Source organism: Telopea speciosissima, chromosome 10 (assembly GCF_018873765.1).
Source record: "Telopea speciosissima isolate NSW1024214 ecotype Mountain lineage chromosome 10, Tspe_v1, whole genome shotgun sequence".
Lineage (NCBI taxonomy): Eukaryota > Viridiplantae > Streptophyta > Magnoliopsida > Proteales > Proteaceae > Telopea > Telopea speciosissima.
This window is the reverse complement of record NC_057925.1, coordinates 61,314,885-61,340,830: the sequence shown is the minus strand read 5'-3', so window position 1 is coordinate 61,340,830 and position 25,946 is coordinate 61,314,885. Positions and strand designations below refer to the sequence as shown.

Here is a 25,946-nt window from a genome sequence, read left to right as displayed (position 1 = left end):
AGGTCTCCGCCGATCTGTTGAACCCTGCTGCGACCTCTAATGATCTGTTTGTTGATCATTCCTTCTGATTATAGTCTACTCATGGGCATTGCCCCATTTTTTGTTACTTGCAGTACCCTTTAAACAAAGCTGTTGGTTAGCCAAATGAGAAACCTCAATGAATTTGTTGCTTACTTGAAGTTGTTGAAATCTCTCTGCAATTCCATCTTCTGAATGATATATAACATCTCTCAGTTGTCATTCCTTCTGATTATAATCTTTGATCTATATGCTCTCAGTGCTGTGTGTTCTGTGATCAAACAACTCATGGATCCAAGTCCCCATTTTTTGTTACTTGCAGTATCCTTGTATAACTATCATGTGCAAGGGCTAGTTCTGTGGTTATTAGGTTGATAAAGTGATGCAGGACAATCTTGGACCGGGCCGACCCAACTAGTGTACTACATTGGACCAACCCAAACCCAGTTGAACCGGGTCCAATTTGAGTGTTTGGATCTAGTAGGATTTTAGGAAGTTAATTTTATTTGGAAAATTATTATGTAATCTTTTATTTTAAGGTAGTTATTAGACACAGAGAAATTTTAAATTTGAGTTTTATTGGGTTTCTATTTTAGTTAGTCTGGTTTTAGTAAGTAATTAGGAGTCTTTAATTTTGGGTGCCTTTTATTTCTCTTTATATATGATGTAATTCCCCATCATTAGAGATTATGCAAGAATGAATTGAAAAAAAAGTGAGTTTGTGCGTGTGCACACCCCCCCTTCTTCTTCTCCCCCCCCCCCTTCTTTCTGATTTCTTCTCAAATTTCCCCTCTCCTATTCTGTCCCCCATTATAAAGCTTTCACATTCAGGAGCAAAATGTATCTGAAGGAGTGAAAAGAACCCACTTAAAAGTAGTTTGCAATTAGCATGAAAAACATATTGATTGTTATGATTTCTTCTTCATTTTTTTTAAAGAAGTGTGCCCAGTGGTTTTGATGAGAAATTTCAGCAGGATTAAAAGAGGAAATGTAGGTAATAGTTGGAACAACTACATGAATTCTCTTGGGCAATTGACTAACCTGATAGTGCTAAGTTGTTCTAAAACCATGTAGGAGGGCACCTGGGTTAAGAGGTAGGTGAGTCTTTAGCTCAAATAGGAAGAGCACCTGGGTTTGTCCCCAGGAGATGGTGGTTCAAATCCACCAAAATTCTCATGCTAGATAGGAGATTTACTTATATCTTAATTGTTTATTGCATTTATTTTAATAATTTGGTGATTGTTATTGTGTGTGTATCTTGTTTTGACTTTATCTGTGAGATTTATTGTGAAGCTGTGATAAGTCAGTGGCATGGCTTAATGGTAGTGGACATTGCCTTTGCACTTACTCTAAAGCATTCTCGATAGGCAGGGCATCATTTTTAGTAATTTGAAAGGAAGAGTATCATGTAGTTTGCATTGTAACTTTTCTCTATTTGCTTATTTATTATTTTATTTTATTTGTTTTTTTGATAAACGAAATTTATTAGCGAAGGAACAAAGTTCCAGCAAAATCAAAGTACAAGCAAGAGAGGATACACGGAGGGGGGGAATTAGAGAAAGTAGAACATTGCGAGTCGGCTCCTGCAAAGGCTAGGCAGTCTACTATAGAGTTAGCCTCACGAAGAGTATGAGAGAAGTAAATCTCATCAAAAAACTGAACCAAAAACATACAATCGGCCACACTGGGAGTGAAGGGATGGATTGAGATTTGCCACTGAGAATCTGCACAAGGAGATTGTCACTCTCTATGATGATCTTCTTAATATTAAGAGACATTGCAATCATAATAGGTCTTTTGGCGGCTGTAGCTTCTGCTACTAGGGCATAATTCCAGCCGATGCCTTCTGAAAAGCAGCAGAGAAAAGCATTGGCACTTCTACAGATTCCTCCGATACCTGGTTTGCCTGGATTTCCTTGGCTGGAACCATCCACGTTGAACTTGAAAAATGGAGTCAAAGGAGGAATCCATTATACCAGTCTTGGAACCTGTCTTCTTTCAAAATGAAACGCTTCAACTTGCTCTTTCGCTCCAGAAATGGCTCTTAAAATGATCTCACTAGGATTGAACCTCTTATGTCCGAAAATAAGGTCCCAATAGCCAATCCAAATATTCCATATGATGCTGCAACTTAAGGCTGTTTTGAGAATGCTCTCTGCTATAGTTCCTTTGGTTGTTAATGAGACTTATGATTGCAGTGGAGATAGGGGTGTCTCTGCTGTTGGATATCAATCCCACTTGATGTCATATATGTTGTGACCATGGGCAGTCCATGAAAAGATGATCCTCCGATTGCATTTGATGATGGCATAGAGGACAAGAAGGATCAATGTTATTATTTTATTTATCGCTTTAAAAGATGAGATCTGTTTGAATCCCATTCTCATGGGCATTTTATCAGTTGGCTACTTGGCTTTAAGTTGCTAAATAAATAACTCATGCCAGTTTGGTATGTGGTGTGTCCTTTACATATAGACATGGCAGGTGCCTTTGCTCTGTTTATGTCAATGGGAGTCTATTATAGAATCAATTTGTTTCTTGAAGGGTTACAGAAAACCCTTTTTCTTTTTACTCTTTCAAGATTTTAAAGCATTTCATTTTTTCTATTCTTTTAGTTTAAATGTATTTACACTATTTTCTACTTGAATGTGCATATCCCTTGTGTATGCTCATGATTTTCTTCTAACATCTCTCAACTAATGAATTTCGTTAAGTTTGTGAAATAGTACTTCGGCAGATACAGAAACATAGTGATTCTAATAAATGACTTTTACACGTTGGTACTCACCAATTTGGTTGTTTGTGTTCTTGTTTGTCAGTATTATACATAGTTCCTGTTCAGACGAATTAAGTCAGAGTGTTTGACTACCTTGTCCAAAATCATGGAAAAATTGCATGAATAACACATGAGGGCTTGCCTATTAATGCATGATCAGTCTGAAGGTCACTTGCATGTAGTTTGGAAGATTATGAGATGTTGGTTGTCATGGTTTATTTATGTTGAAGGTGCCGATTTCGAATTGGTTGGCTTTAATAATGCAGATTTGGCTATTGAACTTCACATGGTGTCAGCATTTGTTTGTTGGTGTAGTAGACAACTTTTCTCCACTCTCATCCACTCAAGAAAATGAAGTAAAGAAACTTGCAGAACAATAACTCCATTTACTACTGGGGTTCAGTGTTCCTAGTGTTTCTCTAGGATAACTCAGTTGCACTGATGCCACAGAAATAAAGCTTGTGAGTTACAACGTGAATAAAATAGAAAAAACACTGTTTTAGTTATAGTAATTAGAGAAGAACTACATACAAAAAGCCTATTTTTAAGAGATACAATATAGCAAGATCTAATAGATTTATACCATGAAAAGCTCATCTATAGATACACCAAATTCAAATTGTTTGTAGAGTTTTTGAGCTACCAAACACCTTAAGTACTTGCAGTTCTGTGCTGACTTCGAAATCTTGGGAGACCCCTTCAAGAATTCAAGGGAAGTAAATCCATTGAGGCAAGCAAAAAGGGCAGAGTTCTTGACCAATTTTTTCAGATCAGGGTTAAAAAATGACTTTCTTAAGCATATTTTGCTCAGTAGAGGATGAATCCGGATCAGGATCAGCACTTGTGCATGATAGGGCCATTCTAACTACAAAACTACATCCTCTGCTAACTGAACCATGGAAGGTGGAAGCTTTGACCCAACAAATCCACCAACTGGAAATCATAAATCATTAGATGATGATACTGACAAAGAAGATATAAATTCTCCGGGTGCTTTCACATCATAACTTCCAATGCTACCACCGCAAATCATTGGAAAGGTAAGCTCCTAAGCTCTGATATCAAGTTATATGAGAAATAAGAATGCATTAATCAAATTTTGTTATATCTAGTCATTTAAGATACATGAATATGAGACCTAAAAAGCTATGATTTAACAAATGAAATTAAAAGAAATTAAGATGCATGATTTTTAATCATTTATGTTACTTTGATTCTGAAATTAAGATGCATGATACTCTCATATTGGTAGAAACTGGATTTTTTAAAAGAATAACTCTTGATCAGCATAGGTAATCCACCAGAAGTGATGTTATATAAATCAAGGCATGGATGGTTCCATTAGATATTTCAGCATAGAAACTCATAAAAAAATTTGTATGCAGTGTGTTTGCTTTCAGCTTATATATATAGGGTGCATCTTGTTGTCACCAAAAGTCTTAGTTTTGTGAATAGAAGTGAGCCATATGTGATACAGCTCTGATTTGATTGAAAGATTCCATTACAAAGGTTGTTGGAATGTATTTAACTAAGGCTTTTGCTTAGCTATCTATGGTTTTGCATCTTGACTTACACCTATAATGTAAGACTTCAAGTATTCAACAGGAAAGAGAAAATTTAAAATTTTGGGGCTATGGTTCACAATATTAAGGTCTCTGGAGTATGGACCTAAGTGTGATGTAAAGTGATGCAAAAGAAAATAAAAAATCGACAAGGTTAGTCAGCCCAAAGAAGATCTCTAGAAGAAACAACATTGGACCTTTAAGGAAAATCAAAATTTGAGGTTTGGGATTTCTAGAGAGATTAAAGAAAACTAGTCAAACAACCGGCCAGAGAAGAGAACATCTAATTTCAACCTCTCAACTTTCTTCAGTAGAAGTTGAGCATAATGGAAGAAATCAAAATGGGATCATATTGCAATGATTCTTGAGCCGTTCAAGAATCTGACTGCATAATTTGCAAAGATTGGAAAGCAACCCATAGACATTTAAAGTAATTTGAAATTCTTCAGATCTGAAATAGAACATGTGCTCAAAATAGGAGATTTTTGATGTCTTCAAAATAAGAGCTCAGATTAGGAAGGAATCCTGGTCGAAGGTCAGTAATGACATACCCTTTAATATCCCTAAGTTTCACTTTAAACTAGTAAGTAAAATTGTATCAGGTGAACAAAGAAATTTGATAGGAAAACAGCCTAGAACAAGGGTGCTGCAGGTTGTGTAGATAAAATCTTAATGTTGTTAAACAACAATAATAAAGTGAGGGAACAATCAATTGAAGATTTGAGTTCAGATGGATCAGAGTTCCACTGTCCAAGCTTCAACCCAAGACTGAATTGCACAGCATACATGTAGGGAATCAAATTGAATAATTTAAGTCTAGAGAAAATTGAATCATATAAAAAGTTATGTTCAAAAAATAATGGGAAATTTACACATACCACTCTTCAGGGTTGACAAAAGGATATTTTCACCCCCCAGTTTTGAAAAATTCTGCGTACCCCTGAGGTTTGCAAACAGTAACAAATAAGCCCATTCTATCAGTTCATGACTAATACTGTTAAAAATTAGACTTGAACTAACAGAATTGCCCTTCTAAGAAGAACCTAAAAAACAAAAAAAGAGGTGAATGGACAAAATTACCCTTACAAAGAAAAAAAAAAAAAAACCTGTTACTCATTTTCCCCAATTCGATTGGGGAAGATGAGTTGCAGGTTTCAAAACCATAAGGGTTTTTCTTTTGTTTCTCCTCGGTCTCGGATCCAACGGTCTTGTTGTAGTGTTCCATTGTTTACTCTTCCTCCTCGGTCCCGGATCCACCGGTCTTGTTGTTGTGCTTCCTAGCATACCTCTGGTTCCTCAAGAACTTGGGATCCATTCCTTTGGTGGATGTCTGTGCCTCTTGGGCTTCTTAATTCCATTCTTGTGAGCCTTGTGTGACTGGTTATGCGCAGTGTGGTTCTTCGACTTCGCCATTTATCTGAGATCTCTTCTGGAATTATTTGATTTACGATTTAGGATTAGTGTGGTTCTTCGACTTCGCCAAGGAAGAGGGGACAAACCAGATATAATAGAGATCTCCCTAGGAACTCAATCTATCATTGAAAACAAATAAGAAGATCGACAGGGGGCAGATGAATCAACAAGAAAGCAATGATAATGACAGAGAGGAAGAAGTTCACTTCAAAGCCTGAAGTGGAAAGACAAGGCGAAAATAAGTAAACTGAAATGTATTCGATTTCACAAAAGGTAAAACTGCTACAGTTTCCAAAGCTATCACTGCAGACTGAACTAATTGATCCTTCCAAATTTTCACATGAGAAGTCCCAGAGAACCTAAACCCAGTTCAAATCAAGAGCTGGAAACTCCACCGAAACATCAATAGACCATTGATTTCAGGATCATAACCCAGCATTCAAAATCCTCCAGAAAACCCTAGTCAGAGCTAAAGAGCGAGCTCTGAAACAAAGAAAAGCCCAGCTAAAAGTAGAAAGAGAAAGATACCCACTTGAGATTCCCTTGTACTGTTGGCATTCTGTTCTCCATTGAAGCTTTTACTGAAATTTCGTTGAATTTGGGCTTTTTTTCAAACAGTCCTCTGCTGCTCAGAAGTTATTATTCACTGCCAAGTTACATGCTCTGTATGAAAGAACCGTTAAAGAGGAGATCAGATAGGCTCCTGGACCATTATAAGTTATAAAGAGGGAAGAGAGAGAGATGGGGTCTTTTGACATTAGTTTTTAGTTCTCCACCGGTTCGTCAAATCCAAATCCCCATCAGTCTTCAGTTTGTTATTATTTTTGTGCTCTGATTTAGATCCCTTCAACTTAAGTGTTTCAAGCTCTTTGCCAGGCTTGAAGTGTTCCATTAGAAGCCATGGATGGAGCAATCGATGGGGATACCTGTAACTCATCTTTCCCAATCGATTTCCCCAATCAATTTGGGGAAGATGAGTTGCAAGTTTTTTTTTTTTTTTTTTTCCTTGAAGGGGTATTTTTGTCACTTTACCTTTTGATTTTAACAGTGTTAGTCATAAACTAACGGAATGGGTTTATTTGTTACCATTTGTAAACCTCAAGGGAGTATGCAGAATTTTTCAAAACTAGGGGGTGAAAATATCCTTTCGTCAAACCTCAAGGATGGTATGTGTAAATTTTCCAAAAATAATTGAATAAATCAACCAAACAATCTAAAATACAACACAAGGAGCAGCTACCCAATTGACAGACGATACAGGACAATCCATTACCATTTGCATGGTAAACCATCATACCTAAATTGTGACTGCTCAACGAGTCTTGATGGACTCGAACCATCACTTCCTGAGAACAAACCAAGTGCTCTTCCTTTTAGAACTAAAGACTCACTTACCTCCATCAACCATGTGAATTAAGGTCTATAATCTACATAACTTTCAAGCCCAAGTTTTGATGGATGCAAGGGAGTAATAACTAGGTAGGAACCCCAGAATATCTCATGAAAACAAAGGCTAGATGTAGAGATATAGCCCCTTTAAAGTTGCAGCCTAAGGAGGTCAGAACAGGAGTGCCGCAGGTTGTTAGAACCAAAAGAAAATTTTAGGTTATGGTTCAATTTAGTCAGGGCTATAAATCCAATTTGGCTTTCTAAAACCTATACTAAGTGCTCTACTCATGTGTTTGGGGTGGCCTTAGAAAAGAACCAAAACCGAAAAAATGAAGAATAAAGAGGAGAGAGGAGAGAGGATGTTAGGGTTGCGAAAATCGAAAATTGGAATTTAAAATTGACCGTTGGATTTTAAGAGGACACGTGTCATAAATCTAACGGGAGAAATTAAGGATGTCAGAAATTGAGATGATAAAAATCCGGATAAGCTTGTGGTAGTGGAGTTCTACTCGCTCTTGGACTTTAGCCAAGGACAGCGACTTCGACGGAAGAATGCAGCGGCAGCTTCGAACCAGGTACGAGTTCTCTCCTTTTTTTTTTGATGTTCTCTGTGTATTCTTTTTTTTGGTTTTTGGTTTCTGGCGGTCTCTCATCTTTTTCTTTTTCTTTTTTTTAATGTTTTCTGTCTCTCTTTATTCTTTTTTTTTTGGTTTCTGGTTTCTGGCGGAACACGGGGGCGAGGGTTTCAGTGGAAGCCAGGGGGGGTGTTGAGGTTATATTTTTGCTCGCTGTTGCAGCGAGAGAAGAAGAAGAAGGAGATAAGAGGTTGCTGGTCGGTTTATTTTGCTTGTAATCACAGCAGGGAAACCAAAGGAAAGGGATTTTTTTTTTTTTTTTTTTTTTTTGGGGTGAAATCGAGTGAGGAGAGTGGTTGCTGTGGAAGGGAAAGGGAAGGTTACAGTTGGGGTTGGGAGAAGGAGAGGGTTTCTGCGGGGATGGGCTGGTCGAATGGCAGAACAGAAACGGATATAAGAGAACAGGAAGAAGACTAAGGCTGCGTTTGGTAATGGTCTGAACAAAGAACGCCCATTCTTGACTAGAAACGTTTTTTTACGTTCTTGGTCTAGAACGGCTTTCTGAGACTGAAAATGACTGTTTGGTAACGTTCTCAAGAACGTTGTTCAGAACGAAAATGGTGTTTGATAAAATCTGTTCTTCCCTATTTGATATTAATTATAATAATGTTATTTCTTTGTCAATTATACTAAAAAAGACTTTAAAATTCTTTTCTCTTACCAACCTTAGCATAAAATTAAAATATTTCATTAAAATAACCAAAGTAAGTATAAAAAGATGTCAAATTTCAAATATGCTATTAAATTTGAGTTTTTGAGTGGATTACTGGCATAATTAACTATGCTATGAACAGTTGAATAAAGAGGGCCTAGGTGGACTCGAACCACCATCCTCTTGGAACATGCTCATGTTTCAAGTGCTCTACCAATTTGAGCTAAAGGCCCATCAAATTGTCAATGAATTAACACAACAGATTAAACCAAATTATATTTTCCATTCTTTTGGATTCTAGAAAGCCAAGAGATTCCATAGACTGAATGATCTTAACTAACTGAAGCACTTGGTTATTTTGGACATGAAAAGTAAAGAAATTTTTTGTTTTTCAAAGAAAAGGCTATTAGTACAAACAGAAAAATGGGGGTGCCAATGTCAGAACCTTTTGAAATTGGTCCTAAGAGATAACATAAATGGGCCCTGCTCTTACCTGCCATTCATTGCTTCCTTTCTCAGTAATTTCTGTCTTCCCCAATCCCCTTTCTCCTATGTGAGTGGAAAAAAGTAAAGGAAAAAAAAGGTATGGATATGAAAGTTGAACAACTTATAATTTAAAGGGCAATCATATGATAGTCCCCCCCTAGGGTACTCAGATCAGAAATCAAAAGTTCAGGGTTGAACCATTCTCCCTTGTCATACCCAGATCAATATCATCCAATCAAGTCCTTCTGGGCTGAAGATCACATCTCATGATTAATATCTTATTAAAATTTGACCTGTTTCAAATTCTCTTGGATGGTTTTCACAGTGACAGATTTAGAAACCAGATTTAAAAATAAATTTAATAACAGCAAATCAAAGTTTCAGATATGGTCCAAAAGCTGGTCGAAGGTCAATTATATGGAGAAGAATGGTTTCCCAAATTTTGGCTCAAATCTGATGGATAGATCTGAAGTAAATAGTGTTGGAATCTGATCAGATTTCTTGTTTGGGAGATATCACCAGTTTCCCAAATTTTTGTGGTTTTGAATGTAGACAAGAAAATAGAGAATATAAATACTATAGATGTGGGTACTCAAAGTACTCCACCTGAACTCAGCTCAAGTAGTCCAAGCCCTGCTTCAACACCTTCCATGAAAGAGAGAGCTTTGAAGCAATGTGAAACTGAAAGTGGAGAGTCAACTAATTCCAGTTCAAAACCCAAATCACAGGAAGATCAGGTTTGCCTATTATTAAAACTCAGTTGTGGATTGATTTGCTTTTTTTTTTTGAATGTTTTATGGCTTAAACAAATGATGAATTGAAATGGAATTACAATCAGATTCATAGGAATAATAGATAGTTTGGGCACAAAAAACTAAGGGTTAACTGCTAAAAAAAAAAAAAAAACCCTAATTATCTGACTCTAGGTTCCCAAATGACACACTGTAATAAGCTTGGGGAGCAATCTCTCACAATTGTCTTCCACAAGATAACTTAAAACAAAAATTAGATCAGAACAGAACAACTAGCAGTTCAATATCACTGAACTCAACAATGCAAATAGTAGAATGGCTGCAACGCATAAACATGAAGGCACAAAGGGAAATAGAGTATATTGCTGCTACAACATAATAATTCAGTGATCATAATTCGATAAAAGTTGAGTACTAGGATCCCTCGCCCGTGAACCCTAAAAGATGAAAATAAAAAAGGTAAAAACAAAAATAAAACATAAACAAAGAAAAGAGAGACTTGAGCTACCTTGATCACATTTTGATGGTGGAGATGAGACAGATGAGTAACTTCTCTAGTGAACTGCTTCTCCAGCCGAGCCGCTATGGCTCCATTTTCGTCATCATCAGGTGGACTAAGAATCTTCATAGCAACAGGTTCATCCTTATAAATTCCATGGTAAATTCGACTGTGAGCTCAGATGGCAAACTTAAGCCCATGGAACAACTGAGAGAGATCAACCTTGAATTCATCTGCAGCAGTTTCCACCGCAGTGACCCTTCCTCCTCCATGATCAAAGTACTTCGTCCACGATGACTCCCTTCGGCTATTCAATTTATCAGAAATCGAAGTTGACGACGACGTGGAATCCGATGCCCGAGTACGATGAGAATCTCTAGGGAAAATCTTCATGGGAATCTTTCTATCGGGTTATTTTCTTCGCAGGCCTGGAGTAGAAAATCTCCTCTTCTCAGATTGAGCTTCCTTAAATGAATCTGAGAGATTAGTGTTAGGCAGAGGAGATAAAGATCTGGTGGTCGGATTACGTTGCAACTGTCCGGTATGCACAGAATCACGATTAAGCCCCAAATTTAACTGTGAACCGCGTTCCTGTTGGATGGAATGCCTCGATTTCAACTTGGGATCACGATTAAGCCCCAAATCTCTGCAACAGCTTTCTAATCTTCGTCAAAGCATAAAAAACTCCTTTAATTCCAGATCTCGCAATCGGATTCCTGAGACAAAACCGTGTGTAACAGTATAGATTTGTCAGATCTGGGGCTTTCCAAAACCATAAAGGAACTTCACAAACAGAGACAAGCGCCAAATGATTTGCAGAGACTCTGCGCGCGCGCGCGAGAGAGAGAGAGAGAGAGAGGGAGACAGAGAGAGGAAGAGAGCAAGAGAGTGAGAGGGAGAGAGAGCCAGAGAGAGCCAGAGAGAGATGAGAGAGTGGTTTGAAGTTCTTACCTTGAAGCCGGAGTTGCAGGTAGAGGTCTCCCCCTCTGCTGCTCCTTCTCTTCCCCTTCTCTTCCCAACGTTTGATTGCAAGTAGCCTTCTCCAACTTCACGGGTTTTCACGGGTTTTCGTCGATTTTAGATCGTCTAATCGTTCTCGTTCTTTACAGACCGTCTCAGAGACGGTCTGCAAAGAACGTTCTTTTGGTGCTCAAGACCTCCGGTTCGTTCTAAAAGAACAAAAAAACGAACCGCAAAGCCAAACATTTTTTCATGTTTTTTTGTTCTTTTTGAACAGAAGAACTGTTCAGAATGCTGTTCTGAACGTTACGAAACGCACTCTAAAAATGGGATGGGAGAGATTAACAGAGAAGGAGTTGGATCCTTCTGCTCTCATACCAAATTGGTGGAGGACCGATTAGGAGAAGAGAGAAAGTTGGTAAAAACCAGAGTTGCAGGGGGATTGAAGAAGGTTGGGGGGGGGGGGGGGGAGGGGACACGCACAGTCACACTGGCTTCAAACCATAACTCAACTATTCCATATTCAATCTGAGTTCCAAATCACTCATATGCTAGCTCTAAAACTAAAATAGAACTTGATTATATGTTGGACTTTTAGAAATAAAACCCTAACTCTAACTCTACCACGACTCAGCCATAAAATGAAATTATGAAATAAATCAACTCCTAATGGATCCACTAACAAAATAGACCATGCATTGAGGTGAAAGAGAGGGGGGGGGGGGATTCAATCTCAAGATGTGGCCACAAGCAGCCATTGTGTGGTACTTTTATATTCTGAACTGTTTGATGGCATAAACGTCTCACTTAAAGTCTCCTTTTAGAAACATCACACTTTCAATGTCCCTTCTCATACAAGAGGACATTACCACTCCATAATCTTCCATGTTCCAAATTCACCCTCCTTTCAATTATTTATGTCTAAATCAGAAAATACAATCATCTATATTATTGTGACCCGTAGTAGGCTCTCATAATCCCTAACCTACGAGTATCTTATCAAAACACAATTCAAATATACAATGAGAATCTTGTACAGAAAATTAAAATAAAACCTAATACATTCTTTGGCAAATTTCTGGACTCAATCAAGTAATCTCTTCTCAACAAGACTCTAGAGTGCAGAATAGAGTGAGTTACAGTAGGATTTTTTTTTGTACTTCAAAGAAATAAAACTTTTGAAGCACCAAACGTTGAGCATGTTCAGATTTTCGCTGGTAGTGAGTTTTGAGTACAACCTTTACCATTCTAGAAAATCTATTGGGAGGGTCTCCATGCATCAGTGACTAAAAATAGCTATAACACTCATATTGCAGATTTTCATTCTTCAAATTGCATATTGAAAGGTCCAAAATGTTGGCCTTTTCTCCCAAACCTTTACAGCATATTACAAATCACTTTTTTAATTTATTCTGTTCAGCCTACTCTAATTAGGTTTTGAAGGATAACTAAATCTTCGTTGCGCTCTCAATTACAATATTTGCTGTCATTTTTCTTAATTCTTCTATTCAAGATTTCTCGTTTGCCACATTTTCTGCTATCACATGTTTTAACAGAAAACAAAATGTAGACTAGAGAATCAAAATGTGGTGGAATTAAATTAAGGTGTGAAAATGGTTTATTAACGTCAATTTCATGTATGCTGATTTCCACAGTGAAAAAAGAAATCTGGAAGTTAAAATATCAATGGGAGCATTAGAATGCTGGAAACATGTATAAGTAGAGAGGGAGGCCATCAACGAAGTCCACCTTGCACAATATGGAATCCATCTTCATTGAATTCACATGGCTGAGCGCTCACACACACTCTTTAACACTATTGCATTGTTTGAAATACTCAAATTCATTGCATTCAAAATGTGCGTGGTTGCATCTCTTTGTATGATTTTGAAAATTCTCATTCCGACTCACTGTAGGACTAACATGTTCTTACTTTGATGACAGGAAAACATTATTTCACATGAGTGTGAAAAGACATTCCCAATACATGTTCGATTTGTATTAAGTTGTGATTAAGTGTACAGTAGTTAAATTCGGTCAAGTGGAATGGACATCTTAGACATGATGCTACATCAGTACATGGTGATTATTTTTAATTTGTCTTTCCACTTGTGAATATTTATTCATTAATAGATTAAGATAATTAATTATAACTATTTAGTGATTTTGCAAACCTATCATCCACAAATTCACTTGATACAATGTCTATATGAAAAGGAATTTTTAGTAAAATGATATAAGCATAATGGTAATCTCATGTATAACGTCCAATATGCTAAAAAATGACTGAAATGAATAGTGGAAAAGCACCTACGAATTCTAGATCAATTTTCTCGTGCCGTAAAATTAAAACTACTGTTAGATGTAAAATATCAATTTATTAATATTTATTAAAATTTTAAAAGATAATTAAATTTTTATCAAAAAACAATTGTGCGCGGACATGTTATGCATGTAACTAACAATTTGGTGAGGATAGAGATAATTAGACATCTTTTAAACTGTCATAAAAACACAAACACAATCGTTCGGCAGATTTATTTAGAGAGAATATAGGGGGGAGAGAGAAAAAAATTCTATTACAATATAAAACTTCTATGTATAGCTTTTCACTTGGAGTGTCCACTTTCCAACCCAATTTTTTTTTTTCTCTCTGTCTCCTTTATATTCTTGGTAAATAAATCTGCATAGCAATTGTGTTTGTGTTTCTATGACAGTTTAAAAGAGGGCTAATTGTCTCTACCTTCATCAAATTGTTAGTTTCAGTCGTAACGTGTTTGCACACAAATGGTTTTTGGTAAAAATTTAGTTATTTTTTAAAATTTTAATAAATATTAATAATTTAAGATTTTGCATTTAATAGTTGTTTTTAATTTTATGGAGCGAGAAAATTGATCTAGACTTTGTAGATGTTTTTTCACTATTCATTTCAAACATTTTTGACCATATTGAACATTATCCATGAGGTTACTATTATGCTTATATAATTTTGTTAAAAATTTTCTTTTCATGTAGACATTGTATAGAGTGAATTTGTAGATGATAGGTTTGCGAAATCACTAAATAGTTATAAATTAATTATCTTAACCTACAAGTGAGTAATCATTTACAAGTGAAACGATAAATTGAAATAATCACCATGTAGCATCATGTCTAGGATCTCCTTCCACTTGATTGAGTTTAACAATTGAACACTCGATCACAACTTAAGTTGAACAGCTAAAGTCGTGATCTGAAGAAGAAATTAGAACCTATAAGTTATAGGTAATGTTACTCATTGATAGGCTTGGATTTGTTGCTAGCTCCTTCAGTCTAGTTCTTATACTTTGTTTCCAACTTGGACTAGTAGAAATAGCTGAAATGATTTGATGAAGATCCCGATGAGCTTGCTACTTTTCAGTTCTTCGAGAGAACACTTTCATTACTAATCTTCTGCACCGCCATTGTTAGAATAAAGACTGATTCTAAAATAACTGCCCTTGTTAGTTGATATTACTTTACTGTTCCTAAGATAGAATAAAGAGGATTGCTTCAAGGGTCAAATGACAAAGACCAGTATGCCTTTGCTGTGACCATTTTGGTCACAAAAAGATTTTCCCACAAGAGAGAAGTAATGATGGTTTATGTGCCTTTCTCTCTAATTCCTTAAAGCTTGGCAATGCTAGGTGGAGATGCCGACACCTGGTAGCTCGGACATCCAAGCACTGCCATGTGTTCGAGCTGCCATGTGTCGGCATCTTCACCTAGCACTGCCGCACTGTCGGGCTTTAAGAATTGGAGAGGATAATAATCCATCCAAATGTAACCTAATTTGTTGTTTACTTGGTATTCATCAACTATAGACTGGTAATGTAAGACAGTTTTCTATGTATTATTTATGTGGGTTTAAGTTACCCAAGACACCAGTATAAACCCAAATTGCACGTTGGCGTCGTTTTCGCCATCCAAAACATTGTAGCACCACCCCCTTAAAATGCCCTGTATACCCCCCTGTTTGCTGAGTTTCCATAATACCCCCGTCCAATGCCTGAAATTGCACTAGGGCGTTAGAGGGAATTGTTTCCCCTATTTATGCTGTGTAATTAATTAATTTGTTAAATTTGTAATCTGATGTCCCGATTCTTTTTCCGATATTTCTGGTGTTCTACTCTCTGACCTAAGCCAACATATCCAAAATGTGTTTGTCCTCCTCCCCGAAAGAAGAAAGAATTCCTGATGATCTCCAAAACTGGATGGAAAAATCCACTGTAATTACTTAGTTAAAGAAGTAACCTGAATCGGAAGACTTGCATACTTCTTGGATGTAATGTGTTTTTCTTGTGCTTTATTTTTTCTTCTTTAGTCTCTTGACTTAGATATTTTTTATTTTCTTCTCCTCTACCAGTTACATTTTTATTTTTGTGAGATGGAACCCGTTCCTTTGATATCTGATTCTGTTGAATGTACATTAATTTTGCTTCCATTCTTTGAAATACCAAGAAATAGAAGGTCAACGAAACTAAATTACTTCAAGAAATAACAAAGCTTCAACATCATGTTTTTTTTAGAGGTGGAGAGCTTATCTATTATAGCCTTAACTGTCCATTTATGAGCAGTAGACACCTCTCCCTTAGACTTCTTAACAAGGCACACAGATTCAAAATACATCAGCTAAGATGCATCATACAATATATTAATTAAATCTCAATGTCAGTCCTTTGACACTTTATTGGATTAGATAAGCTACCATTTCTTGACAGTCCGTCCAGACTATGTTTATAGCATGCGTTTACTCACCCCTGTTCTTGAGCTCCTTGCAGCCGGGGCATATTCCTCGTAGCTCTAGTTCTTGTGAATTTCCTTCAAAGCCATTATTTATATAGGTTGCAACAAATAATAAGACATGACACCACTTCCAACTTATGGTATGCAAATCATAAAACCATCAATGAGAGTATCTAGCACAGATATTAGTGTTTATCAGCTTTAGATCCATTCATTAAAAGTCTTCTAGAGAAATCGCAGGAAAGGAAGACATGCTAGCTCGTGTCAATCTCTCTCTCTTTTTTTTTTGTATACAGAAGCAGCAATAGGAATCCATATCTAAAGCTTGAATATTATTCTTGCTTATTCCTTCACCTTTGGCATGTCTCATCCAACGCTGAACTGTATTTTAAAACACAAAATGAGGATCGCATTGATCCCAAAAAAACCCTCGAATTGGCACGCTGATCTGAAAACTCAGTGATTCTAGGGTTTCCAACCAAGAATTGCCGAAGTTGGGATTGATTATGGCCAATACCTAATACCTATCTGACTCCGATTTTTGAAACAGTGCTTGAAACCCATCTTCTTCTTTTCATGCACTGAACTCTTTTATCTTTTCAGGCTCGAATTTCACCTAAAAGACATATTTGTCCCTCACTTGTACTGGAGAGGAAGAAATTTCACAGTGAGGAATACCCTGTAATTTCAATATCTATTTCTCTATCGTTTTCTTTTTAATTCGTTTTATGGGAAAATAATAAATATTTTTATTGGGTTAAGAATACCCAGAAATTCAACTTCTCTCTCTCTCCCTCCCTCTTCTTCTTGTTGTTGTTGTTGTTTTGGGTTTTGGGTTTTGGGTTTTGGGTTTTGGGAGGGGGGGGGGTTTAATAAGGGACAGTTTAATCAGGGTTTTAAAATCAGGAATCAGCGATTCATCTTCATCTTTATTGATCTGCAAAACAAGCAGGAGACTCACAAAACTCCCAATTTTTCTATTGTTCTTGTTTGGACTCCCTTCAGCTGCGCCATGCTTAGCAGATTTGGAAACATCTTATGAAACTTCAGGCATGTTTAGCTCATTGTTTTGAACTTGGGCTCCTATTACAGGTTTCAAAGTACTAGCTTTTGAAAGGTCCTCTGGGGCCCCTTGAACATCTTGAATTGTTCTTCCTCCTCCTTTGGAAAGGAGTCAGATATGCCAAAAGGATTCAGTCACCAAAATTCCCACCTCTTAAAACATATTGACTTCTTCAAAATAGGCAAAGACAAACAGGCCCTCCTCATATACACAATGATCTTAGACGAAGATCAAAGTCTGATCAAAACCCAAAATAAAATAATCTCATACATCTACCAACATTAGAGCAAGGAAATCAAAAATCAAATGCTAGAAAGAGGGAACAAACCAGAAATAACATCCAACTCAAACAAAGCTCACTGTGTTACAGAGATCTATCTCCCTAGAACTGCTCAGTCTATCACTGAAACCAGATAAGATCCCCAAAGACGGATTAACCAACAAGAAAGAGAAAATAATAAAAGGGTGGAAGGAAAAAGTCCACTTGAAATGTATTGGATACACAGATAAAACTGCTATTATTTTCCAAAGGTATCACTACTGAGTACTGAACTAATTGGTCCAAATTACAGAATAAAAGCCTTAAGAACATAAACACACTTCAAGGTGTTTTAGAATTTTTAATATCACCTGCTTAATTGGATGTTGGTTCATTTATAAAAGCGACTTACACTCAAATTTTGTTTATATTTTGCTGCGCAGGGTACGACTAGGAAAGCAGAGCTGCAGATCTAGATGAATGGTTCTGGGGAAAATGCTTAGATTTGATTGAGGAGACAAGGACCAAGTTATGTAACTTCACCAAATATAATTAGTCATCTCAAGCTGTATTTTTGTGATTTTCCTGGAATTCAAGGCTCTGATTTCTCTGTGGATTTCTCTTGTTACAAACCCACAGAGGCATGGCAATGCACAATGTAAATTTTATATCAATGTTTTTCTGACAGATGTATTTTGGTAAATGTGCTTCAAGAAGCCTGTAGATTTTGTATTTATAAATGCTGCTTTTCAAGGTTTTTTCGATGGATGTACGAGGTCGCTACAAGAAGTAGAATCGCAGCTTTTGGAAGAGGTTGAGTACCCAGACAAATAGTGAAGATGAAGAGGCCGCAGCAAGAAGTTGAATCACAACTTTTGGAAGAGTTCGAGTAGAGTGCCCAGACAAATAGTGAAGATTCGCAGGACGGCAAGGAGGACTCGGACATGCATCCCAATACCTGGGGATGCGGGTCCAAATCCTTCCCGCCATTAGATGGGTGGTTGGAGAGGAGGTCTTTTCCCATCGCAGCGAGAGGTCGAGTCTCCAACCATCCATCTAACGGTTGGGAGGATTTGAAAACGCATCTTCAGCCTCCCAGCCTTTAGATAGGTGGTTGGAGAGGAGTTGGACGCCCAAGTAGTTGGAGAAAATCCGAATCCAAGTCGAGCAAGCTAGGGTTCGGAAGATAGTCCTGAGACTTTGAATCAAAGGAAGATGAAGAGTTTTGATTGTCGGGTTTGAATCCAAGGAGGGAAAAATGGGAGTGGGTTTGGGTAGGTTACTCGGATAAAATGAAGAATAGGTTTTTTGTGGATTAAAATATGAATCAAACAAAAGTTCCTACGCTGCTGCTGTTTCTCTTTGTTGACGCAATCATCAAAATCAGAGCTTCAGCCTCCGGTCAAAATGACACGTGAAAATTGCTTCCCCATCTCTCTCTCTCTCTCTATTTATTATTTAACCAACGCAAGAGCTCCTCCTAATTATCTAATCCGTCCATTCCCTATTTATCTTCTTCAATTGTTCTTCATCTTCATCTTCTGGGTTTACTCATTTTCCTCTTTAAATTTTGGATTAGAGTTGGTCATCATTTTCATCTTCTGGGTTTTATTCCTATTCTTTTGTAGATTTATAATTAGAAATGTTGATCCAAAGCAGCAGCTTGGGAGAGATACTACTGAAGGTGGGGATGTTTGCACTTGTTCAAGCGCTGGTTTACTTCATCCTCTCTAAATCATCCCCCATCTTCTCCAATAACATCCCTTCTCGCTCCCTTAGTTTCAGACCTGTTAGCTCTCTCAGTGTACGCCGATTCTTGGCTGCTTTCTCCGACTTACCTGCCGGCGCTGAACCATCACCTCCGTCAAGGGGATCACAGCCTCAGCCACCAACAACATCCCTGGAAGAATTTTCTGTTGCGGCCTGCGGGGAATGATTATTATAAACAATCTTATTTTCAATTTGGGATTTGAGGACTGTAATTAGCTATTTTGCTTAGTATTATTTTGAATACTTGTATCTTAGAGCCAAAATCTTATATGATCTTTTATTCTTTAATTTGTTATTTTGTGACTTTGCTTGTAAATAACTGAGGATATGGTTTCTCTGGTTCTTTCATGAATTTTCTATCATTCAGGCACTCATGTTATTTAGTAAGTTCCTTTGAGTCAATCCGGATCTTATGGGTTTTTGAAGTTGATTTTTTGAGCCTGGATCACCTACCTACACGAATGAGTCTTCGTGATGACCTATGTCCATAACTATTAATAAGGCGATCATACTTCCTTCACCTAAACGAGAACCTAATTTAGTACCTCTTTTCAAAAGGTGTGAATGCAATTAGTTAAAAGAAGCTGCTGGATAAGCTTCACGATGGGGGTTTGCTTCCATAAATATCCTTGTAGTTAAGAGAACAAAAAAAAGACATGTGTCATCATGAAACTGTTCATAAAGCATTCACGTATGTATAGACTTTCAAATTTTTTAACGGGGGGTTGTTTGGGATGTTGAGAGGGACAAAGATATAATAGTTTATTGAGTTGAGGGCCAACTTTTCCTTTAGCCACGATGAATGGGAATCAATTCACCATGGCTGAAGGATGGACACGAGAGGGTATCACAAGGGTTTTTTGGGATTTATACTAAAACCATATAGGAGTATGCCACCCTATGCCTTGACATAGGGTGCGCAAAATGACCGTCGCACTTCTAGTAATTTATGGGGTTCCAAGGGTGTGACAATCATTTCATGTGCCCCTATGTTATAAAACCTTAATCGCAGATTTAACCATTTCCCTTCTGCATACGCTCCCCCCCCCCTCCCTCGAATTTTTATCCTCTCTTGTGACAACACGGTGCTGTAACATATCGTGTGATGCTACAGAGGTCATGTGGCACAACGAGTCCCACATGATGCACATGGCCTCTACAGTTGCCGCACGATGCGTTACAGCACCGTCCTATAACAGGAGAGAATAACGATTCCCCCTCCCTCCCCCACAAAAAAAAACAAAAAAACTGAATCTTTCATGTTGAAACTTGACACAAGAAATTTTAAGCTCGTCTTATTCTTTCATGTCGAGAGGTCTTGGTCTGTCACAGTCTCACATATGTTGAGAGGCAAAGAACTGAAAAACTGTTTGGTTTGGTGCTTTCACAAAGATCCAAATCTAAGCATTTAATAAAAGCAGATAATAGTCTCGTGATTCCAATTAAACCCATTGGAGACAAGAAGAGTCGATATGTAGCACCAGCCCACATTGTTTTCGAATCACTGAACAGAAATTGAATGGAAATGGAGACCTAATGGAATGAATCATATCATCTTCGATAGAAGGATGCTAGAAAATACCCTCTTTGCTTGAAAGATAAACCATTCTAGAGTTTGCTTCTACTGTATATTTTCTATTGTGTTTGGAAATGACTCATTTGGTCTCTTAAGAGCTCTCTTCGCAAAGCAGGGGTAAAACTGCATACATTATGACCTTGCAATGGGTAAAGTCTCGTGCATTAGATATGCCCCCTTTTTTTTTTTTTTTTTAAATCCAATTAGAGCATTTTATCCCAAAAAATATCGATACCATCAATCCATATCTGAATCGTATCAATATCAATATCTGTCACTACTGATACAAATCTGTTGATACCATACTGATACCTAAATACCCCTTAATTCTGTAAGTCTCGCTCTCTTAGGATATGCCAAATCATGGCCGTCCTTACCAAGATGCCCAGGCCGGGGAATCATTGCCTTTGTCAAGCAGAATACTGCCACCAACAACAGCCTAACAAGAGCGTCTGCTGCAGCAATGTGGATCCTCTACGGCCGGCCAGGTAGCGGCCATTGCGTTGCCTACACCCAAACAGGGGCATGGACCCAATCCGGACAGGGTGCTCGGGCAGTGGGTAGGGCGGTCATTTCGCCACTGTCTGGTTGTAGGCAGCACAATGGCCGCTACCTGCCCGGCCGTAGAGGATCAGAATCCCTGCTGCAGCCGGCTAATGATGATGGTCTTAGAAGTTAGAAGTTAAGAACATTTTATGATTAAGGACCGAGTTTACTTCCACCCACGGTGAATGGGATCCCGGGAGAGGGTGGAAAAGAGTATAGGGAGCGTATTTTGGAACATACTAAAACCTTAGGAGGGGTTTGTGAACCGTCCTCTGGAGGTGGAGAGAAACTTAATCCTATAATAAATATTGAACTTGAATCACTTTTCCAATTCAAATCTCAGTTTGGGGCTTGAGAGATGTAATAAGCTACTCTAGTGTTGTTTTTGAACTGGTATGACATCCAAAATTCAAAAGAGAAGAAGTAGTTCGGTCCTTTACTAGCTAGCAAGATAATACCATTTAATTTAAGCCACACATCAAACAGGTAATGGGCAGTGGGAGTTGGCCTTCTAAAAGATTTCCAACCACCTTCTTCTTATAGATGAATTGCTGCAACCAACAACCAAGGCATGCCTCATGCATCCGGATAGTAAGTCTTGCCTTTAAAATGTTGTTTATGTTTATGTTTTTGTTTTTGTTTTTGTTTTTTAGCATGTACTATGCACATCTTTTTTATTTAACCATATATTTTTTTTTAATATTACAAGATAACATTTAATTACTTGTAAAGAAATAGTATATACTCAGATTAGTTGAATGAGGTAGTAAGGACAAGAAGATAGGCTAAAAGAGAGAGAAGAAAGTAAAAAAAATGTTGTCCCCCATTACACATATTTTTGAATCATTTCTCTGACTTCATCAATCACCAACCATGCTTTATGCCCACCAATCACCTCTTCCTTCATCTCTCCATCTTTCCACAACTGCAAAATACCACACCCATCCCCTCTTTTTTATTTTCTTCTCTTTCATTATGTTCATGTATTTTGATTTGAATGAAAATTAAAGAAATATCAAGAGATCAACTAACCTGAATTGTAGGCATTTTCTGAGAAAGGGGAAGAAGACCCCAAAAAAAAAAAAAAAAAAAACAGTTATGTTAGATATTCTTATTCATAAAGAGAGCGAGAGAGAGAGAGAGAGAGAGAGGATGATAGAATGATAGAAATAAGGTAAGAGAGATTAAAAGGGGTGTAACTTCACATACAGATATGTTTCCACGCTTCACAAGAACTTGAGAGACTTTGTTAACATCCACATAATAGAATTTGATCCTGAGGCAATACAAATTAGAGAGTAGCTGTACCAACCATCCACATCTTTAATTTACTATATATCTATATTTATATATTCAAATAATTTTTTAGGCGATTCATGCCACATATTAGATTTTTCTAATTATTCTATGTTTTGTTACCTCACCCATTGCTTCATCTTATATTCCAGTAGGGTTGGTAACTAATAAAGAAAGATTTCGAGAGCTTGATTGTGAATTGTGACCTGAGAGAAGAGAACAAGAATGTAGAGAGGAAATGTTGGGACGTAAAGGGAAGGTTTTTTTTTTTTAGTTGAGCTCATGGTGTTTTAATTGCATTTAAAGAAACTTTAGCATAGGGAAAAAGGAAAGAGATCGTTGTTTGGTCGTGTAGTGCCTCACGGTCCAAATAGGAACACATGCAGGAATATCTAATTGAATGAGATTTTTTAGTTCATTGGGGGCTGAGTGGTAATTTCACGTGGTTCTGTGTTTGAGAGTAGGAACCACGTGACCAATTAGCATTTTTTTTTCACAGGAATAGATATGGGTAAAATTTTTTAGGGTAAGAGAACATTGTCTAGTCGTGTGGCCCTACAGGGGTCAGTGAGAGAGCCTACACAAGGGCATCAACATGGATGAGATTTTTGATTTCATAGGTACAAAGGGATAATTTCTTGAGCTCCTATGTCTAGGCATATGGGACATATGACTAGGCATCATTCTTTTTACCATTTTTTTATGACGTTAGTCATTTGATATTGACAGCTTACCCATCAAGCCAATAGTGGGGGAAGAGAAGAGATGCATCTTTAACAAGAAGAAAGGAAAGAGGATTGTAAGAGGAAAGTATATATCGATAGCATATATTTCAATTTTTTTATGAGAAAAGATCCCCACATCGCCAACTTAGATAAAAAAACTGCATACATGCACCCATCCCCCCCCCCCCCCCCCTCAGATTAAGATCAATTTGGATCTTCTACTGCCGAGCTGCCCGGTAGGACCCTACTACCAAGACAAAGCAAGACGGTAAATGACCATCTTACTACCCCCACTTGGGCAAGGCGCTCTGGCAGGGGTAAGGCGATCATTCCCCGCCTTGCTGTGTCTTGGCAGTAGGGTCCTACCGGTCAGTTTGGCAGTAGAGGATCAGGGTCCGATTAAGATAGCATCCCTTCCTGAAATGTCCTAAATCCCCCTCCTATTTACAGGTTTCCCATGGTGCCCCCTCCAACGCTTGAACTGCACACCGGCGTCGAAAAGAACACTCAACCTTTTTTTTCATTAAACCATATTCCATTACTTCTAGGCTTGACTATGGGTTTGATTTAACAAACATCTCCACCTTTTCCTTCAGCAACGGTTATGACCATATGTTTTGAACCAATGTACCTTTCTGAATGTTTCTCCTCTCAGGTTTCCTCCACGGTCAGGTTCGTAGGTTCCTCTCATAGGGAGGGCGGAAATGACGACCTCACCCCACCCGGGTAGTGTGTTCGGACAAGGGGTGAGGTCGTCATTTTCGATCCCCTATGAGAGGAACCTACGAACCTGACCGGACAGGGAACCTGAGAGGAGTTAAGTCCATTTTTCTATCAATAATAGAAACATTATCCGCGTTTTGCATGGTTCCCATGCCTAGACACACAAAGCGCCTTGCCTTGGACGACAGGGATTTTAGCCTAAACATGGGATAAGCTGGTAATCTTTTCAGGCATCCAAAGCACTTTGTGTGTCTAGGTGAGAACCACACAAGGCGCATGACCAGGTAGCGTTTTTTTCACCATTTTTCTAAGTGTTTTATTACCTCTCTCTTGTACATTTGACAAATATCGATACATATGGATCGACATGGTCAAAATTTGAATTTTTTTTAATGAAATTAGCCTAATTTCCAATCAATCAGTTTCGTTTTGGTGGTGGCCGATACCAGATTACCAGTGCGGATACCGTTAAATAAAACCTTAAATTTTTTTTGTGCGACTGTGTGTGTGGGTGTGTGTGTGTGAGAGAGAGAGAGAGAGAGAGAGAGGTGGCTAATTGACTCACCTCTTATCATATTCTGCTGCCAATTTCTCCAGTTTAGGCTTCAAATAGATGCATTTCCGGCACCAAGCAGCCATCCTGACGAAGGAAATTCACATAAAATAACAAACCCATCAAATACAGAACTCAAGAGTTCATATTAGAAGTTAACAGCCCAAGAATTAACAGTTCAGAGAGAGAGAGACAGAGAGAGAGGGTGGACCAGTCGATGATGATGGGTTGGGAAAGCTGTTGGGCCTGGAGAAGAATCTGATCGAGTTGATCATTATCGGCGATGTGTTCCAACTCAATCACGGTGGGTCTGGACACATCTTGCTGCCAAAACGCTTCTGCCTTCAATTCTCTTCTCCATTTCCTTCTCCAGTACTCTCTCTGCTTAATATTGTTCCCAAAATATGAAGACGACGTCAACCCCACTCCATTTACAGTCACTGAACAGCTTCCGCTACTTGATGACTGCTGCTGCTGCTGTTGTTGTTGATCTCTCTGATGTACTTCTCTGTATAGAATGTGAGAGTTCGCTGCTAAAACTGACATTTTCTCTATCTCTGTCTCTTCTAAGCAAAGGAAATTAAGTGTAATTTAAGCCGATGATGGGTACTCTTTGAGAAACCACAAGAAAAGCATTAATGGAGCCGATCAAACTCGAAATGGTAACACTCTAAATTGCAGGATTTCAGGGTTGAAATTAAAAAGGGAAGCTTTGTTTTGATTTCTTATTAGACTTGGAAATTCGCAAGTGAAAATGGCTTGGAGATAGACACGAATTTGTTTGTTTTAGTCTTGGACTTCGTTCACTTGGAGAGAAACCTTATCCAGAAGAAGAGATGTCGGATGATTAAGGAATAAAGAAGATGGCTCAGAGTAAGGGCCCACCACAACCCCAATAAATATCTCTCACAGGTTTTTTTTTTTTTTTTTTGGAGAAACGTTCTCTGCTTGGTACACAGGGGCCACGCCCTCACACATAGGGTGGAAATGATCGCTGCACCGCCATGAATGGCGGAAATTTCACCCACCAATGTGTTTTTGGCACAAGCTGTGGTCCCTGCATCCCACATAGAGAACACTCCCCCTTTTTTTTAATAGGGTAAATGAAGTCGATCGGGACTCGGGAAGATAGGATGGTACGAAATGACCATCCAACCCCCAATGAAAGGTAAAAATCTCGTTTATAATTTTACACGCACTCCTATAATCCTATTGACTTGTATTAGCGTAGGAGCCGCACTCTTAGACAAAAAACTCACTCCTCCACTTGTTAATATTGTATTGTAAGCACTAAAGCCTCTAAAGCAACATTAATAGAGGCTTCCTTGATCCTTGGAAATGTTATTATACTGGTTGGCAAATTTTAACAAAAATAGTGGGTTTTGCGTTACTTTTATTTTACAAAATCAGTGTTAAGAAAACAATTGGGGGAGTCATTATTCTTTAACCATTGAAATGATTATTGAGAACAAGGATTTGTGCACGCCCAATGTATAAAGCTTTTTCACATGCCCTTTAGTTTTTTCATG

The 25,946-nt window shown here is 37.9% G+C and overlaps 1 protein-coding gene and 1 pseudogene across 1 annotated transcript; both read right to left on the bottom strand.

Annotated features, from left to right (window-relative positions):
- Positions 1-180: 180 nt before the first annotated feature.
- Positions 181-25,205, bottom strand: LOC122643000 (thioredoxin-like 3-1, chloroplastic). Its single transcript, XM_043836631.1, has 8 exons — positions 24,629-25,205; positions 24,430-24,504; positions 22,330-22,396; positions 22,153-22,170; positions 21,936-22,045; positions 11,894-11,901; positions 5,958-5,964; positions 181-194 (listed from the first exon to the last, which is right to left on the bottom strand). The coding sequence occupies exons 1-5, from the start codon at positions 24,961-24,963 to the stop codon at positions 21,947-21,949; spliced, it is 594 nt and encodes a 197-aa protein (XP_043692566.1). The 5' UTR covers positions 24,964-25,205; the 3' UTR covers positions 181-194; positions 5,958-5,964; positions 11,894-11,901; positions 21,936-21,946.
- LOC122643002 lies at positions 5,579-5,806 on the bottom strand (annotated as a pseudogene).
- Positions 25,206-25,946: the final 741 nt, after the last annotated feature.

Bases quoted from the DNA above. Each gene is read 5' to 3' on its own strand.
- LOC122643000 (XM_043836631.1), bottom strand. From the start codon at position 24,963: ATGTCAGTTTTAGCAGCGAACTCTCACATTCTATACAGAGAAGTACAT. The intron at 24,505-24,628 runs GTCCACCCTCTC...TTCCTTCGTCAG, and splicing joins CAACCCATCATCATCGACTG to GATGGCTGCTTGGTGCCGGA. The intron at 22,397-24,429 runs GTGAGTCAATTA...GTATTGCCTCAG, and splicing joins GCAGCAGAATATGATAAGAG to GATCAAATTCTATTATGTGG.